The 14,011-nt window shown below is 47.0% G+C and overlaps 1 protein-coding gene across 8 annotated transcripts in view; it reads left to right on the top strand.

The window, feature by feature from the left end:
- The first annotated feature begins 741 nt into the window (after positions 1-741).
- LOC136535526 (heparanase-like protein 2) overlaps positions 742-14,011 on the top strand; it is a 32,771-nt gene continuing 19,501 nt past the window's right edge. For 6 of the 8 annotated variants that reach the window (XM_066527794.1, XM_066527798.1, XM_066527799.1 and 3 more), the window contains exons 1-6: positions 742-1,067; positions 1,381-1,621; positions 1,709-1,745; positions 1,904-2,084; positions 2,535-2,683; positions 2,861-3,094. In XM_066527794.1, coding sequence (XP_066383891.1) covers positions 1,400-1,621; positions 1,709-1,745; positions 1,904-2,084; positions 2,535-2,683; positions 2,861-3,094 — 823 coding nt within the window. In that variant the 5' untranslated portion in view covers positions 742-1,067; positions 1,381-1,399. Of the gene's footprint in view, positions 1,068-1,380; positions 1,622-1,708; positions 1,746-1,903; positions 2,085-2,534; positions 2,684-2,860; positions 3,315-3,821; positions 3,983-14,011 lie in introns of those variants that run through there. The other 2 variants (XM_066527796.1, XM_066527802.1) reach the window with 2 other exon arrangements.

The following is a 14,011-nucleotide window of genomic DNA, read 5'->3' as shown; positions in this document are numbered from 1 at the left end:
AACATTTATTTATACCTAACGCTACCTTGGTGCACGCGGCGGCAAGCTGGATTCTTGGACTGAAGCTGAAGCAACAGGAAGGCACCCTCAACTGCTTTCTTACGCACGCACCTGGGAAAAAGAAAATTTTCATGAAACGTGTTTTGTGTCCTTTGGGTCGTGGTAACCTACGAGCCAACGGATTCAGGTTTGCACAACGATCATGGTGGAGCAAAACCACCTCGTACGGCAACTGATAAACAAATCGTTGAGCCGGGACACGAGACAACCAACCATCAAATTCCCTGCTTTTAACTACTAAGCAACCGCTAGCCTACAGTGAACACACAATCCCCACTGGGCAGTGGGCACAGTGTCACTGTCGGGCTGCTCTCATGTTCACCTAATTTCCACAATTCCACCTATTCCCGCAAGTACAGCCAGATACCAATCTCTGTTTTCTGCAGAGCGGGTTGTGCATCTGCATCATTTGCACTAAAATTCTCAGACTTCACAGCTCCTCCTACGTGATGCCGTCCAGCCAGTTTCAGCGTATGAGTTTCCTGGCGACGAAATCGTTGGCATCGAGACGAAACGAACCAACGGACGGACCGGACCACCTGAAGCTGAATCGAACAAATCACCGCTCGGTTACAGAGATTTTTTCGGAAAACGGCTACAGAGAATTATTGAAGCAGACATATCCGAGCCGGTATACAGTACAGTATACTCTCCCGTGCTGCCGTCACGTGGCCACGTTGCTCCGCATCCGCGATTCCGCCAGGCAACCAGCCGCTTTGCGGTGTTCTACTGCCGCGTAGCAGCGGCAGCGGCACCGACGGCATCCCAAAAGGCAGCGACGCCTGGGGTCGGTTGGAGCCCCCGGGGATCGGTGGCCTGAGCTCCCAGTATACGCCTCCGGAGTCCGGATCCGCGGAGCCGACGGCCGAAGCTCCCGTGGTCTACTCTCCAGTACGCGGCTCGACCGGGACCGGGAGCGAGGAGCCGAGGACTAGCGTCCTGCGTCGGCGGGATCGGCGTGCGAGGGGAGCGCTGAAATCTGCGCTTCCTTCTCCGGCGGATGCCAGGTCTTGCTCGGGAGATGTGAACTCTCCGCTTCCTTCTCCGGTTCAACAATGGCGTCTTTTCTTGGCATATGCATGTTGCTCGTGTGTGCTGCTGCTGTTCTGAATCGTTGGCCCGGTTTGCATTGCATTTCCAAGTATATATGCGGTGTTCGGTTGTTGAATTCGAAGAGTTCCAGACGAACTTCGAGCTGCAAATTGAATTCCTCTCGCTCTTCGCACCTACTAGTCGTTATGTCCCAAGAATTTGTTCAAGCGGAAATGGTGTGCTGCAGGAGATCATGACACACGTATGGGTTGTGATTTTGCCTTCTAGGTAAGGTAGGAAAACAAACATGGAGCTGAGGCTGAGGCTGCTGCTGCTTGCGCTCATCTGTCTGCATGCTCCGCGTTGGGCTTCGGCTCAGCAGCCGGAGGAGGCGACGGTCATAGTTAAAGGATCGAGTAGGATTGCTGCCACAGATGACAACTACGTCTGTGCTACAATTGATTGGTGGCCACCAGAGAAGTGCAACTACAATCAGTGTCCATGGGGCCAGGCGTCAATTCTTAATCTGGTATGTGCTTTATAGTTGTTTTTCTTCTCTTGTTATTGGTGGGCTACACAATGCTGTTTGGACTAACTTTTCATGCTGTCCATTCAGGATTTGGATCACCCATTTCTTGCTGAAGCCATTCAAGGTAGGCCCTTTGAGTTACATTCAGTGGTTACCGGTTTCATATTTGTCATCCCTCGTGTCTTTATACAAGGACCTAGTAGGCTGGTAGATTGTTGGTTAATTTGTTCCATGTCTCAGACAGTCTTTTTTAAAAATAAAAATTGTTAATTGTATCTGCAGCATTTGACCATTTGAGGATTAGGCTGGGAGGCTCCTTGCAAGACCGAGTTGTTTATGATGTGGGAACAGAAAGTCCATGCTCCCCATTCACAAATGTATCCAATGGCTTGTTTGGTTTCTCAGTTGGTTGCCTCGGTATGGATAGGTGGGACAAACTGAATGATCTATTTCAGAGAACAGGGTGAGACTTCTAATTTTAAGCTTTGTTGTTACCGCTACAGTGAGAACTTAAATTAGCCAGCATAACTTCTGCAGATGTTAACACGTTTCAACTCACATATTCCAAAACTTGTTATAGGACATGTCCAATTATGTGTTTTGGGTTTTGACAGTCTATGATTTTGTTGGTTCAGATGGTTATTGAGAAAAATAACTAAAAGTTATCCATTTCTACATATCTTTAGGAATAGAGATTGTTAGCACATATGTAGGATGTGATAAGTTCAACCTCTCAATGTAACTGCATGTGCATCGTATGTTTGTACACAGGCATCTGCATATAAATTGAATTTTCAGTCTTTTTTTATATGGATTGGAAAAATGTTTCAACTCCCACTTGTCTGTTTATCTTATATGAGGTTTCTGCATGCTAAGTGCAAGTAGCTAATGGGTGAGCAACATCTATGTGCAGAGCAATTGTCACATTTGGTGTGAATGCACTCTACAGGAGGTATAATGTCCGGCGTTCCATCTGGGCAGGCAAATGGAACTCCACAAATGCATATGATTTTATAAAATACACAATCTCAAAGGGATACCCAGTTAGCTCTTGGGAATTTGGTAATACTATCTTTTCGCTACTGAAACATTCTGTGTCACTCCTTATATTCCAAGATAGAAGTTCTCCAAGTTTATGACGCATGAAATAAGGGGTGTCCCTCTCAAAAAAAAAATGAAATAAGGGGTCAGCCAGTTTGTTTGAGAACTACATTTTTACACAGGCTCTTGTTTTGTCAGGCAATGAGCTGAGTGGGCATGGAATTGGAGCGAAAGTTGATGCCAAACTTTATGGAAAGGATGTAATTGAATTTAAATCCATCCTTCGGCAATTGTATAAGGCACCACTGTCCCAGCCACTCCTGTTAGCCCCGGGAGGGTTCTTTGATCAACAGTGGTATTCTCAGCTACTTGAGACTTCATGTCATGGTGTTGTTAATGCCCTATCTCACCATGTATACAATCTTGGTGGAGGTATGTGATTTATTGTTTTGACTGTAATCTCGTCCGAGTAATCCTGTTTCATTGTTTCAAAACGATTGCACCTACTAAAATTCCATGATGATACAAATGCTTACGTAGGTAGAACTACTCTAAGCTTATCCTCAAGGAATCTGAATAAATGGCTGAACAGTTGTAGTCTGAACTGTGCCTTCTAATAGTCCATTATGATACAAATGCTTTCTTAGTCTGAACTCTCACCTCCCTGTTCGCTTGAACTTATCAGCCCGTCTTATCATCCATGGTGCAGTGTTTTTTTTTTCTCACAATAAATCAGCATCAGCCGGCTTATTAGCCGTAGAAACCATCAGCCGTTTTAAATTTCGATCCTTCTAAATAAGTAAGTGCACCATAATTTGATTTGATGCCAAATGACAAGTTATTTGACGGTTCTGTTATTTCAAAGGTACATTGTTTTAATTTGATTGCTTCTTTTTTTATATATAAATTAATGTAAAGAGTGAAGGAATCCTGCATATCAGATAAAATGTATAAACTACCCTTTCAAAATTTTCTCTTCAATAGCAAGGCCTTTCTTAGGAGATGTAGTATTAATCACTTTTATCGAGTCAGAAATATATATATATATATATATATATATATGCTTCTATGTTAACCAGGCATGTCCATTTTATCATTAGCAATGCCAATTTATGTAATCAATACACAACATGCATCAACAATGACACTTCATTATCAGGGAATGATGTTCATCTTATAAGGAAGATCTTAGACCCAAAGTACTTAGATCGTGCTGAAGATACTTACAGAGACATGCAACTTACCATCCAAGAGGCTTTTCCCTGTGTGCCATTATGAAAGATGCCACATTCCTACATGCCAATAAAAAGTTCACACGGACCCTGGTGCCATGACACTAAACTTTCTTGTCCTCCACACCATTCCGTCCGCCTTCTGTTAGATTTCCACCGTTTGCTAGCCCTGACATGTGGGCCTGACCAGGAAAAATGTACAAAATGCCCCCTCTCTCCCAATCCCTCCCCACGCACGTCGCGCTCCTACGGTCCTGCCCCTCCGGCGCCATGCCTCAGGATAGAGGAACTCGAATGTGGCAGAACCACCCGAAATAGCACGCTTCCGGAGGCGCTCGTCTTCCACCAGACACTAAGCACCCCGAAAGTAAACTACATCGGACGGTTCCGTCGAGCACACCCCAAGGGAGAACTCAAACAATCCACATTTTTCATCCAGGATCCAATAATGAGTACGAGTTTACAATACTTAGTCTATTTCATACAATAAGACTTCTCAAAATACATTATTACAATACCAAGTTCAAAGTGCGGAATTTAAACAGCGAAATTGAAATAAACATCTAACGATAAGATACAAGGATCCATCTGTGTCCACCAGAAGAATCCTCCACACAACCAGCCATTCCTCAAGCTACACCTGCAACAGAGGTAAATAAACCCTGAGTACACAATGTACTCCCAAGACTTATCCGACTAGTGGAAATAATTTCCCAACTCCAAAGGATATGATAAGCTTTATGGTTTGCTGGGTTTTCTTTTTGCAAAAGCATTACTAGCAGTGAATCCTTATGTATGTATTTTATTAGCAGTCATGATTAGTTCCTTAGCTAACCATTCTATGTAAGCACATGTTCTACTTTCAAGCAAGAGTTGAGCAATCAGATCCATTTCACCACCTTTCATCTTTCAGTTCTTACTACGGTGCTAGATCGTAGACAAGTCGTACCATATTACACGGCGATTCACGAATCAATGTAGCCCAGCTAGGTACCCCGAAACACACGCCCTGCTTGTACCCCAGGCACAAGCATGATCAACCCACCACTCTCCTGTCAAGGGGTCCAGATCCCCAGTCCAAACTTGGACTTAAGCCCCCACACCTGAGTCCTGGACTCAGTGTGGTGCTTAGACCTCCACTATTCCCGCCTCCAATCAGTCGGTCCGGAAAGAGCCGAAACCCACGACAAGACAACAATGAGCCTTTCCGCTACCATAAGCAAGTATGTGCTCAAGATAATAAGTCTATGGCCTAACTAGAATCTAATGCAACGGCCGGTCCTTAATCAACACGGATAGGGAAAACAGTGTAACCAAGCTATGCCTCGTTGGCCGCGGGCTTACACCCACTAATACCCGTACCATATCCCTGCCCGGTCTCAATTTCTTTTCACCATTTTACCATGAGAGTGATAGTAATAATCACCTATTGTGAGTAACGACATATTACTCACGCTATCGATAGCCTAAGCATAACAGCTACTCGACCTATGCTAGTAGGACTCATAGGTAGGTTATCTATGCATGTAGTTTCAATATAAATCCTGTAACGTAAATGCACATCACATATATATATTCAGTGATCATTCAAAATAAGGGTTATGCACCGGGGCTTGCCTTAGGCAGACGGGGTGTCAGCTCAGTCAGTCAGTGGTGGCTCTGAGACCTCCTCTTGCACGAGAATCTCTTCCTCGTACTCCTTGATTTCCTCAAACTCATGATCTCCGATGGTCATGATCTCCGCCAACTCGTTCTCTACATGCATGCGATGATGATGCAACACTTAGTATTTCAACAACAACTCTTAAAATAAGAATACACATGCTAAGCTACTAAGCTAGCTCTAATGACTAAAATACTAAGCTAATCATTATCTCTATCAAATAGATTCCAAGCTCACCCTACAAGTGCTTAATTTTTATAAACCAATATCATGCCATTATCTATTTAGCCTTAATGGGTATTTAGCTACCATATTAAATAGTCTATTTTAGGGCTACAAAAATTACAGTGAGCACATAATAATACCATGAAGCTACTATAAAATTTTCAAAGCTAAAGCTATCACCATTTTACCACAAAAATTCCTATAATATTTAACCTTATAATATTAAGCACTCTCAATTGATTTAATAGCTCCTTGTATCAACAAGTATATATATGAACTAAATACACTAACAGATAGAGCACAATTTTAGGAACTTAACAAAATTTATTTTACAATTTTTGGACAACTACATTATTTTATATTAATTATCAAAGTTTAGCTCAGAATTAAAATAAAAAGCTATTTCTATTTTTCACGAAAAAGGTAAACCGCTTTCGGCCCAACACGGCCCACGTGGGGCAGCGCACGCGCGCGCGAGCGCGTGGCGGCCCACAGGTGCAACATGCAGCGCGAGCCGGCCCGCGGCGGGGAAATCCCGCGCACGCTGGCACATTAGCAAAAACACCCCTAGACTTCGAGCAAAACAACCCGCAGTCCACGTTACTATTTCTATAGACAGCGACTTTGCAACAGAACCCTCGGATATTTCTCTTCTTTACAATGGCACTGGCACTTGCGTCGACCACACAGGACCCACATTGACCTATCTACGAGGTCGACGCTCACCTAGGGTTCGACGCGAGACGATGGGCGGCAGTTGCACGAGCCAGGACGCCATAGAAGGACCTCTCCATGACGGCGGGCACCCTTCGACAATGGTGACGGCATTCAGGTGAGCCGCAGCAACAACTAGACGGTAGGGGTAGCGGGTGAGCAATGACAACTCACCAGTGACCTTACCGAGAAGCCAGCTTGGCCATAGACGACCCGAGCGAGTCTGGCCATGTGCACGCTGTTAGGTGAACGACAGACCGCAAAGGCACGGTCACGGCAGCAGCGAGGAGGCAGCACTAGAGCTGCGACTAGCGTGCACACGACGAAGAGGGAGCCAAGGCGAGCTAGTGGTGCAGAGGAATTAACGTGGGGTGAAGTGGTGGAGGCTGGCCACGGCGCGGGCGGTGATGGGCCTTAATGGCACGGCGGTGGGCAAAGCTCCAAAATTGGAGCTCGGCGTGACGCGAGTCAAGGTGGGGTGGGGTCAGCTAGAGAGGGGGCGTGAAGGCGGAGACGCGAGCATGAGGAATTGATGAGAGGTGCTCGCTCTCTGGCTTCACCGTGACGCGACGTGATGACGGCGGAAAACAGTGGGAGAAGAGGGAAAGAGAGAGACGACACGGCTGGTGGGCTCGGCTCATCCTTGCCCTGGCAGGACACGAGCAGTAGGAACAGGAGGCCCACGCGTCGGCGCTAGCCGATAGGCGCCCGCGCGGCCGCAGCGCCTTAAATGGCATGGCGACGGTGGCTCGCCCACGTGCGCGCGGTAGAGACGACACGCACAGGACCGGCAACAGCGCAGAGGTGCAGCGGACCGGTGCGGACGTGACGACGATGCGACGACAGCTGTAGTGTCGCGACATGAGGAGGGTCGGCAGTGCGGATGTGACGGTAGCGCAGCGCTGGCCGCTGTAGCACCCAAGACAACAGTATGAGGCAGAGCAGCATGGCACGGGGCCAGCCGCTCGCTGTGGCCGGCCTCGGCCAAACCCAGGCGGCTCGACCAGCCAAGCGCGGTGGCACGGTTGACAGCGCGGGACGTGGCCATGTGCGCGGCGTGAGAAGGCCACGCGGTGACCGCGCACCCGGCGCCAACCAACCCGAGATAGTGACACGAACAAATTTTAAAGCGTTCAACACAACCAAACTATTGCTTTAGGACCTAAACCATCTTCACCATGCTCAAGATGGCACATGAGACTACCAAATCGAGCTATAACACTACACCACCCTTTAATCCAATCTCTCATAATAAATTGCTAAACATAGCAATGTCTAGCTGTTGGCAGATTTGAAAATTTCTAAGTTTTTTAGCTGAATTTGATTTCCATTTGCGATTTTTAAGCTAGTGAAAATATTGGCTAGTAATATCATTTTTCGACCGTAAGTATTTCACTGTCATCTACAAAGTTTGTAATTCCAACTTTATTAAGGTGACATATATATGTTCTGTAGCATTTTTGCTTAATAAAAATTGTTTTTAAACCCTAAGTGATATAACATGACTATCGAATCAACTTTCGTTTCGCATTTTAGTTGATCGTTTCGAGTTATAGAAATTGATCTACACACTTTATTACATGCATTAACACATAAACATGATGCTTATGACATATTTTAGTAAATGATTTACGGTGTAATACCGAGGGTGTTACAAAACTACCCTCCTTAAACAAAATCTCTTCCTGAGATTTTCATGTGCCTAGTATGGGAAAAGAGATAAGAAATAAATTCCGATCTAAACAATTACCTCGGTGAACTAGAAAGAAGGTGGGGATAATGCTTCAAGATATAGCTTTCTTGCTCCCACGAGCTTCGTCCTCTGAGTAATTTTGCCACTGAGCTTTATAAAACTTCATCACATTGTTTCTAGTCACTCTTTCTTTTTTATCTAAGATCTTGACATGATGCTCAATATAAGACAAGTCAGGGCTAGAGGGAAAGTCCTTCAATTTCCACAGCTTCATTGGGGACCCACAAACATTTCTTTAACTGGGAAAGATGGAAGACATTATGCATTGTTGACAAAATATCTGGGAGTTGGATACGGTAGGCAGCAGAATCACACTAGGTCAAAATCTTGTAAGGTCCAACATAGCGAGGGGCTAGCTTTCTCCGAACACCAAAGTGATGCACACCTCTCATGGGAGATATCTTGAGATACACATGATCAACAACTTCAAATTGCAAGGGCCTTCTTCTCTTGTCCGCATAAGTTTTCTGATGATTTTGAGCTACCTTCAAATGGCTCTGAATGATACTGACTTGCTCTCGAGCTTCTTTGATAAAATCAGGCCCAAAATATCCACGATCACTTACTTCAACCCAGTTAAGTGGTGTTCTACATTTCTTGCCATACAGGGCCTCAAATGGCGCCATTCGAATGCTTTCTTGATAACTATTGTTATAAGAAAACTCAGCTAGAGTCAAGCATTCGTCCCACTTTTTAGGAAAAGAGATGACACAAGCTCACCATATCCTCAAGTACCTGATTGACTCTTTCTGTCTGTCTGTCAGTTTGCGGATGATAAGCTGAACTTCTGAGGAGACTAGTACCAAGACATTTCTAAAGTTGCTCCTAGAAACGAGAGACAAAGACAGACCCTCTATCAGAGACGATAGTAAGAGGAACTCCATGCAGGGTCATAATCCGGTCAAAATACAACTTGACATACTTCTTGGCTGAATACCTTATATCCACCTGGAAGGAAATGAGCGGACTTGATAAGGCGATCTGCAATGACCCAAATAGAGTCATACCCTTTTGCCGTGCGGGGCAAACCCACAACAAAGTCCATGAAAATATCCTCCCATTTTCAAACAGGAATAGGCAAAGGCTGCAAAAATCCCGATATACGCATATGGTCTGCCTTAACTCTTCCACAAGTGTCGCATTCCACAACGTACTTGGTGATATCCTGCTTCATATTTGACCACCAATACAAGTGGCGCAAATCATGGTACATCTTATTACTTCCTAGATGGATGGACAACTTGGAGTTATGAGCTTCATCCAAATTTTTTCTTCTAAGCTCCTCACTTGATGGAACAACCAATCTGTTCTTGAACCTCACTACACCTTGATCATCAATATTAGAATGTGGACCACGTCCTTCGGCAATTAACTTCTTGATATGCGGATTTTTTAAAACATCTTGCCTTTGCTCTATAATAATTTGCTCAAGTAAATCCGAGACTAGAGCAATATGAGCTGGCACCTCAGCATGGTTGAGAGACAAAGGTGCTTCTTCAACTTGATATGACTTCCAGGTCAAAGCATCAGCTACCACATTAGCTTTTCTATGATGGTAATGAACCTCCAAATTATAATCATTGATTAGCTCCAACCATCTTCGTTGTCTCATGTTCAACTCGGACTGAGTGAAAATATATTTAAGACTCTTGTGATCCGTATAAATATGCACTTTATTTGCCAACAAATAATGCCTCTAAATTTTTAGAGGCGTGCACCACAGTAGCTAGCTCTAATCATGGGTGGGATAATTCACCTCGTGCTTTTTTCAGTTGGCGTGAAGCATAAGCTGTCACACGCCCATCCTGCATAAGCACACATCCTAGTCCAGTCCTAGAGGCATCACAATACATATCAAATGGCCTGTCAATATCTGGTTGGGCAAGAATAGGAGCAGAGGTAAGAGATTTCTTTAGGGCTTGGAAAGCATCTTCACGAGTATAGATGGCCATCGGGCCGTGCCGGCCCAGCCCGGTGACACGGCGTGCTGTGCCTGCCCGACGCGGTGTCGTGCCTCATCGGGCCACCGGGCCAGTCGTGTCGTGTCGCTGGCGTGCTCGTGCCTGGCCTCCGGCCCAAGGCACGGCCCGTGGGCCGTTTGGCCGTGTCGTGCCGCCCGATGGGCATGGCCGTGCCGTGCCGCCCGCTGGCGTGCTCGAAGCTAGTTGCCAAGCTCGAGACGACGACGGCGTATGGAGATTGGAGAAGCCAACGGGCGACGGCCGCAGAAACAAGAGATAGAGAGAGAGGAGGTGACCTCACAGGCCATGACGAGTCCCTAGGGGCTCGGGCCGGCGCGGGAACGCGGAGCTCGGAGCGCTGGGGCCGTCGCCCGCCGAGCTCACTCCCAGGTCCGGCATCCCTGGGGCTGGGGTCGGCGCGTCGAGCTCACTCCCAAGGCAGAGCTTGGGGGCTCGGGGCCGGATCTAGCGCTGGGGAGGTGCCTAGCCGGCCGGCCGGCAGCTGCCGGTGCAGCGGGTGGGGGAGCCGGGGAGGGGGCTGCGAGCCTACGATGCTGCGTCGCGCGTCGCGCCAGTCGCCGCGTCAGGGTGCGGCGGGTGGGGTGGGTGTGGCCATGTGAGGGGCGTGGGGCGTGGGGTGTTAGGGTTTAGGGAGGGGGTATAGGTGTGGGGGCTGGGCCTCTTAGCAGGCCGGCTGGCCGGGCCACTACCGGGCCGCCTCTTGGACCAGGCCGTGCCCGTGCCGTGCCGCGGGCCTAGAGGGCGGCCTAGGCACGGCCTGGGCACGGGCACGGTGACCGCCGGGCCGTGCCGTGCTCGGGCTAGGCCAAAACACCGGGCCACGGGCCGGGCCATCGGGCCGCGGGCTGCATGTACACATATATTCACGAGCCGGACTCCATACAAACTTGACATCTTTCTGGAGCAACTTGGTCATTGGTTGGGCTATTTTGGAGACGTCCGAAATGAAGCGTCGATAATAACCAGCAAGACCAAGGAAGTGACGGATCTGATGCACTGACTTTGGAGATTTCTAATTTAACACATCTTGCACCTTGCTTGGGTCTACAGAGATACCTTCAGGTGTCAGAACATGTCCCAAAAACTCACTCGATCTAACCAAAACTCGCGCTTGCTGAATTTGGCATACAACTTGTGTTCCCTTAATTGAGTCAGTACTATCTGAAGATGTTGTGCATGCTCTTCATTGTTCTTGGAGTATAGCAAAATATCATTAATGAACACCACTACAAATTTATCCAGCTCTGGCATGAAGACTGAATTCATGAGATACATGAAGAATACAGGAGCATTGATAAGACCAAAAGACATGACTAGGTATTCATACAACCCATACCTAGTAGAGAAAGCTGCCTTTGGTATATCTTGTGGCCAGATCTTAATTTGATGATAACCCGAACGAAGATCAATTTTTGCAAACACTTTCGCACCAGCCAACTGATCGAACAAAGTATCAATACGGGGTAAATGATACTTATTCTTAATGGTTATCGCATTGAGAGGTCGGTAATCCACACACATCCACAGAGTACCGTCCTTTTTCACAAAAATAGCTGGGCAACCCTATGGTGAAGAGCTAGAACGGATAAACCCCTCCTCCAATAATTCCTCTAACTTCTTCTTCATTTTAGCTAGTTCTTTAGGAGCCATGCGGTAGGGACGCCGTGAAATAGGAGCAGTGCTAGGTTCTAACTCAATGGAAAACTCCACGTCCCTATCCGGTAGCAACCCAGGTAGATCTTTAGGAAAGACATCCATGAACTCACAGACCACAGGAATAGAGGCAAGATCAGGAGAAGCTTCAACATGAGCAACAACTGGTAAGGCTGAATCTGAGGGCATAGAGAGAGACATCCTATCCTTGGAAGAAGGAAGCTGTAACTCAACAACTCTCTGCTTAAGTTTCAACACTACCCCATAAACTCGCAACCATTTCATGCCTAGAATTGCATCTATGCCTTGCCCAGGCAGCACCATGAATTGGAGGCGGTAAGTGTGAGTGGCTAGCACTAATCTGACTGTGTTTGTCCAAGTATTAACGCACAACTTTACATCCGGAGTACTGATTCTATAGGCAATAGGAATAGGCATAAGAGATATATTGTGCCTCTATGCAAACCCCATGCTCATGAAAGAATGTGATGCACTAGAATCAAACAACACATATGCTGGGTGAAAATCAATGGTAAACATACCAGCCATCATAGGTTCATTCTGCAAAATCTCCCCTAGCCTCAGTGAAGTTGACTTGTCCAGAGCGGTTTACGGGCACCTTCTTCTTGATAATCGTTCTCTTGACTAGACGGGAGTTGGCTGAAGGCTAGGAAGACTGCACAGGCTGGTTCTGTGGACACTCCCGAGCATAGTGGCCTTCTTTGCCACACTTGAAACAAGCACTAGGCTTGTTCCCCTACCCCTGATGAGGCGAAACCTGCTATCCCTGAGGCTGTTGTTGCACCTGCAGAGTGGTGCACGGTACTGAGTGGGGGTGCCTGGTAGGTCTGCTGAGGCTAGCGGAACAACTGCCCACCCGAAGACTGATAGGGCACCCGCCTGACAACCTGTACCTTCTGAGCCTAGGGTGACTAGAAGACCCAGTAATCACCCACTTGTGCTTTCCACTCAGCCTGAGAGTCACGCTGAAGTCCCTCTATGGTAATAGCAGTATTTATCATAGCACCAAAAGTCTGGTAGTTCTCTGTGTACAACTCCTTCTGCAGACTACAAGAGAGGCCGCGATAGAAACGGTCCCTCTTCTTCTCATCAGTATCTACATGCATCCTAGCATACTGTGCCAGATGGTTGAACTTGTTCACATAATCCATCACAGACATACTCCCTTGCTTCAGGTCTAGAAACTCCGTCAACTTCCTGTTTAGCACACCAGCAGGAATGTAGTACTCTTTGAAAGCAGCGGTAAACTCCTGCCAAGTCATACGGTGGTCCACCGACTACATGGCATTGAACGTGTTCCACCATGCACTACAGAACCCAGCAACTGCTGCGCTGCAAAGCGCACCTTCTGTTCTTCTGTTACAGTGAGTAGTAGGAACTTCTGCTCCAGAATACGAAGCCAATGCTCCGCATCTAGAGGCTTAGCAGTTGGCGTGAACGTGGGTGGGTGCGTCTTTAGAAAATCCTAGTAAGAATAGGGACCCTTGGGACCACGGGCACCACCCCTGTTCCTGCCATTGCCTCCATGGCCCCCACGGGCGAAGCCACCAATGGCCTGGGCAAGCATCTTGATGTAGACAAGGCCCAATCTTCCGAAAGGTATGATAGCGTCGATTGGTGGAGACTCGACGTTCACGATCTAGGCTTTGAACCAAGACTGATTTGGACCTCCGTCACCGTTACACCACTGCTCCGTTGGTTATCAACCTACGCGAACACGATTGACCTCGCCAAGAAGGCTTTCATGCAAGCGAATCGAGAACACAAGCAAGAACTGGGATGAACGCAATCTAAAATTGCAAATAAATATGAAGCTTATGATAACAAAAAGGAGTTTATGTCTTTATTCAAAAGGACTAATCGCCACAGGCGAACAAGATCAAGAATTGGGGCCCTGGTTTACAGCAAGTAGCCTTGGCGGCACAGTTGCAGCAAAATAACGTCTGTTTCACGAGGAAATCAAGAACTAAACCAAACCTAAACCCTAAGGAGAGCGACGACTGCTATTTATAGAGTCTTGGGCGTCACCCCCTGGACGCGCCCCTTAATGGGCCAAACACGATACGCGGTCCAACGAACCAAAATACAGTGTCGCAGCACCCTGGC

Source organism: Miscanthus floridulus, chromosome 2 (assembly GCF_019320115.1).
Source record: "Miscanthus floridulus cultivar M001 chromosome 2, ASM1932011v1, whole genome shotgun sequence".
Lineage (NCBI taxonomy): Eukaryota > Viridiplantae > Streptophyta > Magnoliopsida > Poales > Poaceae > Miscanthus > Miscanthus floridulus.
The sequence above is the reverse complement of the archived record's forward strand: the minus strand, read 5'-3'. Positions and strand labels throughout refer to the sequence as shown.